Raw genomic sequence first — 6,586 nt, 5'->3', positions numbered from 1 at the left:
GCATTTCTTCAATAGAGGTTTCATTTCTCGTGTAGTTTTATTTTATATTTTCTTTTCAATTTGTTCTTTCAAATTCGTTTTTTCATCAGATTTCTTTTCTTGATTGTTACTTTTAGCTTATTTCAGTGTTTACTTTTTTCAGTTTAGTTTGAGTTTTTCAGGTTATTCTATATAGTGTTTATTTTTAATGTAGTGTCTAGGCTACCAACGTTAACTAACTAATATAACTAACTAATTAACTAATATTATTTAAATATCTTTACCACAGTTAGATGTATCATGGCCATATTGTATGCTGTTTTGTTGTCAGTATTTAGTTGCATTGTTTAATAAAGAAATGTTGTACAGGTTTTTAAATGAGAATACACATCTATAAAATAAAAATTATTTGATATACTTCTTAATTGATTGCAGTTAGTTTTTGAGTCATGAAAATATATTTTAGTTTAGTTTCAGTTTTTACACTTGTTAGTTTTTAGCAACTTAAAAAATGTGCCCTTCCTGGACTTCCTAGGTTGCCTAAAGCCTGCAGACTGATTTTCATGCAAAGGAGCGGCTTGCTTTTGCCGGGAAAATCCAAAGGATGTGACATTTATGCGCACTCCCAAAAGCCTTGCCTCAGTAATCACTTCTCTACCATGTCAACAGGCAGTCTGCAACACTAGGTAACATTATCTTAGAGAGGGAATCTAGTAAGTCCAGCTCCCAGCCCAACACAGACTCATACACAAACTCTGAGTAAGCCAAAAAAATAATAATTTATATACTGAATCCCATCTGGCAAAGCGGGAATGTGATCGTGGTCGATTGAAAACTAGAGTGAACATCAGCAGGGCATTTGATTCCTGGAGGGACCTACGTTCAGTTTTGGGGATCAAAACCGACCCTGAATTGGCGTTCTTATTGGACAGGTAAGCTTACATAACTACAAAGCATATGAAATATAGTGCCATAAGGATTGATCTGTGAACTCAATCAAAACGGCCACAGGTGTCATTAATAACAAGGGTTTCTGAATCTTACACCTTTTAACAAAAATGTTTTCGTTTTTTTAAGGATAATTATTTTTCTTATTAAATTATTATCATAAATTATTAAATTATTCATTATTTTAACTTGGTCATTTAATATAATTCTCAGAACTTAATGGGATAGTAAATATTTGATATAAATTCAAATAAAATCTACCATTTCCTGCTCTCCCTCTTACTTGCATACACTTTGGCATTCCTCCAGTCTCATCTTTTGTCTGTGACTGTATTCCTAATATCCCCATTACCATTCAAATATAGGTTGAAGGCGATGAAAGCAGTGGTAGGTGGTAGGTGGTGCGACATGTGACAAACAAACATATTCCACCAGTGTCTTCCCAGCACCCCAGTGAGCCTGGATGCCTGTAGACTCAATCCCCCTCATAGCTCACAGTATAATGGGCTGAGCGCGCTTTTGCATGTAGATAAGGATACTGGGCATGATTATTCACGGGTTCACTCGTAATCTTCTGTGAATCTCTGTGAATATTAGGGGACTGGGTTGGGTTTATATTAGGGATATGCAAAATTACATAATTTTGTAAATACATAATCAGATAACAAAAGTTATTCTTACAGTCAAAGTATTTACTGAGCAGTATTTTTCTGACACGAAAACTATGAGTTTCTTAACTAGAGTAACAGCATTAAAGTTATATTTACCAGTGTTGGGGAAGCTACTTTGAAACTGTAGCAGTCCATGATACAAGTCAATCATAACTTAAAGTAGGGGCAGTACCGGAGTCAATTTAGCAGAGACGAGTCACTTCTTTGAAAATGGTGGAAAATGGAACGCCCATCATTCAACGGATGGAAAAGGAAGTCCCGCCTTATAGGTAAAAGAGCCAATCACCTTTTTATGTACTGTATAAACATCACCTGTCAGTCAACTTGAAAATGTGCATGTGTATGTAGAAGCTCGACAAGCCGGGAAAATAGCGTTAGCTATAGTGTTAGTTAAGAATAATCTGAGGTAAAGAAGCACAATTTATGATACAATTGTTGTCAGATTTTACTGCTGATTTGAAAAATGTTCTTTGATCATAATCTTCACAAGCCATTTTGGAGATTTCGGTGCTACCCATTAAAGTAGATAGGAGTTGCATGTTCATAAATGGAACTGCCCGGGACCGTTCCAAAGATGGACTTGGACTGTGTGGAGTGTCTTGACTTGCTTAAAATGACTTTTTCTGTACAAGGATGTGATCTTTGGAGTGTATTTTGGTCTTTAGGGTGATAACTGTTTATGAATGTTTATAACTTAGTACACCCATTCTACTCCTCTTTGATCATTTTGCTAGGGTTGGTCCGCCTTGATCGTGTTTCAGCATTGGGGGTGTCAAAAGTTTCAGGGGGACACAAGGAAAATCTAGGGGGGTTATAATTGTCAGATTGTACTGCTGATTTGAAATATGTTCTTGGATCGTATTCTTGACCAATCATTTTGGAGATTTCTGTCTTTCTCCATTCAAGAGCGTTCCAAAGATGGCTTCCAGTGGACTGACTTGCTAGAAAGACTTTGGTACAACTTAATCTTATTTGAACATTTAACATAAATAAATGTATAAATATTATATAAATATTCTGTAAAACAAAAAAAACACACTCTAGTGAATCGGCAAATCAGTGAATCATTAAATTATTTATTTGAACTGGTTCAGTTATAGTTACTGCATTGGCACAATGTAGCACTTTGCTGAAAAAAGTAGTTTGTTACTGGAAAAGCTACATGTAAACTGTCGTAAAAATAGCTGAAATGCTGTAATGCTATACTGAAAATTTAGTTAAGTTAGTAGTGTCATTACTTTAAGTAAGTAACACCCCAACACTGATATTTACACTATACAACAAGAAAAAGAAAAAAAGGAGAAAAAAAAGTTGAAAACCGGAACAGCAAATTTTAACTAAATATTTCACTATAAAAAGTTAAATGATGGGCAAGGACTAAACATGTCTGAATGAAGCGATTCACTCAAATTAATCATACTTCCTAAAAATACATATGAGAGAAAGGACTTTAGGAAACCTAAATTAAGTGGCAAAGTGACTTTTATCATGCTAGACTACCACTTGTTGGAAGAAGTAGCTTGTTAAAGGAAAAGCTACACTGTTTTGAAAACAGTTGGCTACTGTTGTGGATACTTCAAGTTTGTAGACGCACCGCACCAAGCCAACTAAAGGCTTTGAGCTAAACGAGTACTCAGTTTCTTAAGAGCAAGTAATAATTGTTTTTTACATGTTACGACCCTTAGCACAATGTCATCACAGAGTCAAAGCACTCGAAACCGCCACCTCTTTGCCTAAACACACACATGCACGCACACATGCTCACACACACACACACAAAATGCTTTTATCTCCCAGTCTTTGCTAATGACACATTCTTTCAGTTGAAAGCTTGCTCACTGTCTGCAATTAGCTAAACACATTAGAACATTACAGCATCATTCGAAACGCTCCACTGTCTCAACATTATGTTTATGACATGTTCAGATCTAGTCTTTGAGTGACTTATATTTTAAACTTAATGACATCTTCACTAACCTCCAAGTGCCCCACCTTGATCTGTTGTTATTGTTAATGGTTAATTAGCCAGACAAAATCACCAGCAAATGGTGTTATGCTAATAGCATTAGCCCTGCCCTACACAAGTCAGTCTGAAGAGTTCAGTGACAGCTGCATAAGCAATCCTGTATGTCTCACAGACTGAATACTAATATTTTGGTGTCTGCCAATAAATTTTTATTTTCGAAGAAAGGAAGAGGCTACATGTCATTTTTCAGTACAATATTAGTATAGTCATGTGTCATCTTGATTTCCTTGTATGTGGACATCCCAGACTGCAAGATTTTATCAAAGTTTTTAATGTATTGGGACATATTGATAATAAAATATGTCTGATGATTATTGATTTTGTTTGTTTATATGGTTTTAAGTCATTTGAGAGTGTGGTACATCTTTATATTGCCTTGAAATTAAACATGAAACACTATTGCAACCCAATTATCTTTTGTAATCTGACATATTTTTGGGTGAAACAGGATATTCTACAAGAAAAAAAAATTTAGGACGGGACTTGACTTTATCCATCAGGAATTTATCGTGAAAAGTGGGCGGTGCAGTACATACCTGAATAGAGCATGGTGATTGGAGGGGAGAGGTTGAAAACGTAAGAGGGATTCGTGATGTCACCAAAAAAAAGTAATTGTTGAGGCAGAGCTAGTTATTACATATTGATAAAAAATGACAAAATCAAACATTGTTTTAATTTATTTGGAATAATGGGTACCAATGAATCATTTACAATAATACTGTGTTCTTATTTATTTATTCATTTATTTTGTAAAGCTGTTTTTGTCTTAAACGAACAGGTGATGAGCAACAGGACATTTTCTATTTCTGTTGCCCAACATGAAATCTCATTTGTTCAAAATTTCACTCCACATAACTGTACATTATACAGCAAATATGCTGTGATTGGCTCTGATTCTGTCATTCTTTACAGCAGTTTTGCCTTCAATTTGGACAGACAAATTGCTTGTAGCTGAAAACGTGTTGCATCACACCTGCTTAGGAAACGGTGGCTGTATAAGACAAGAAAAGTGAATTTAGACAGTAAATAGGGTCAATTTTGATTTCAAATTGACTTTAAAAGCAGTTTCTCTTTTATGATTGAAAAAGAACCATTCTTCAAAGTTACGACTGGACGAGATTTCCCATAGAGATACTTTTATTGGAGATAATACTGACACTTTTACTCAATAGCGGCCACCAAGGCTCTTAAAAACAAACAATAAATCTCTTTGCTATCTTCATTTTCACTCGTCCCGTGGTAGACCACTTCAACATTTCTTCCATTATTAATAACTATAATTCTTCCCTTTATACTTGCCTCTTGCTTGCACAAGTCCTTTTCAAAATGGAGCTGAGTGCTCCAAAACCATACCCAAAAATCATACACCTCACACTAATCAAAAAGTCAGGCCACAACAGAAGAAAGAAAATATTGGCATCAAAGGAGAGGGAACAGAATATCAGTGTCCCCAGAACACATACAATTCAAGTAGCAAATGAACCTTTCAAGTCCACTAAAAAGGAAATGTAATCCATCGTTCTGAAAATGTAGAATTCTCTGAACTGGTCCATAATCTTGTTGATTTTATGGAATATTTATTTTACATGGTGTATGGTTTTGTTGTCCAACACTGTTGTTATAAACAAATATGGGAGTTTGGCAGGCTGAAAATTGAAAGAGATAAAATAAATAAAATCCATGTGCTTAAATGGTCCATTCCAAGGGATATTGTTCTCAAGGTCCAAACACTTGATTTCCATAGTTGTAAAGGAGTCTGAAGTCTTTGTATCTTCATTTCCATTGCTTTGATTAAAAGGGAAAAAGTACACTGCTATTCCCAAATGTATATCCCAGCCTATCGTGTGACCTGAAAAAAGAGGAATCCAAGTTATTATTTCATTAATGTTTGCATTTTGTTTTTTTAGTATGGATATTCAGCATTGTCTAATCCAACACTAAATATTTGTATTGTCTAATCAATGCATTCCTCGTTACTTGTCTCCTACAAAATGCAATGTATTAAAGTCTGAAAAAAATGGCTCGTCCAATCGGAAATTTAGTTGAAACCATTTTTTGTTATTAGTTTTCCTCATTTGAACCATTAGTTTTAAGCTTTTACAAAATACAAATTTTCCAAACACATATGAAATTCTTGACGTCTGAAAAATCTGTAATTTTTCATTGAAAATGTTGACGTTCATTGTATGTTCAGCGCTATAAGAGAAGCTTGTTTCAAGAAAACACTTTTTTTTGTGCTAATAACAAAGCAGTTTCTCACATAAATGCATGCCACTGATAATGAGCTTCTCTCATAGCACTCATGAATGCGCACATTTTTTTTTACTGAAAATGGAAGAAAGCCATACAAGTTTACAATGGCATCAGGGTAATTAATGACAGAATTTCCATTTTGAAATTAACTATTCCTTTCATTATTACAGAATGTGAACCGGTTTTTGCACAGATTGTTATGAAAGATCCTTTCTTTTCCAAGTAAAAAGAAAAAATAATAAAATGAGATGAGAAGATAAGTACTTTTCATTCGTAATGTAATGTATTGAATTCACTGGATTCAACAGAAATAGGCATTAACACATTGCTATTTATGTATTAGTTTGTTGAGTTTCCAGCAGAAATAACTCTTATTGTGATATATATCGTTACTGTGATATAACATTTTGATTATACCATACACTTCTTGTTATTAGCATGTCTGATTTGTTAAATGTCCTCATAACACAACCACAGCAACCACAGTGTGCAAACTAATTATCTCTTGAACTTCAAAACATCATACAATATACAAATTGAATCATCTTCATTTAAAAATGTTCTCCAAGGCATGAGGTGTTAGTACACATGCTCACACAGGCACACTGTATCGTCACCTACAAGTGTCATTAACCACACCAACAGTATGAGCTCAGCAGTCGTAGCCTGAAATAGTGATTCAGCACACTAAGGGACAGGAGCTGTGAGC

At 34.6% G+C, this 6,586-nt stretch overlaps 1 protein-coding gene across 1 annotated transcript in view; it reads right to left on the bottom strand.

The window, feature by feature from the left end:
• Positions 1 to 4,352: 4,352 nt before the first annotated feature.
• The window catches only part of LOC127654242 (chemokine-like protein TAFA-2), a 133,378-nt gene continuing 131,144 nt past the window's right edge, over positions 4,353 to 6,586 (bottom strand). The window contains exon 5 of the mRNA XM_052141351.1: positions 4,353 to 5,473. Coding sequence (XP_051997311.1) covers positions 5,462 to 5,473 — 12 coding nt within the window. The 3' untranslated portion in view covers positions 4,353 to 5,461. The remainder of the gene's footprint in view (positions 5,474 to 6,586) is intronic.

The sequence above is a fragment of the Xyrauchen texanus genome, chromosome 13 (assembly GCF_025860055.1).
Source record: "Xyrauchen texanus isolate HMW12.3.18 chromosome 13, RBS_HiC_50CHRs, whole genome shotgun sequence".
Taxonomy (NCBI): domain Eukaryota; kingdom Metazoa; phylum Chordata; class Actinopteri; order Cypriniformes; family Catostomidae; genus Xyrauchen; species Xyrauchen texanus.
This window is presented reverse-complemented; position numbering and strand designations above follow the sequence as displayed.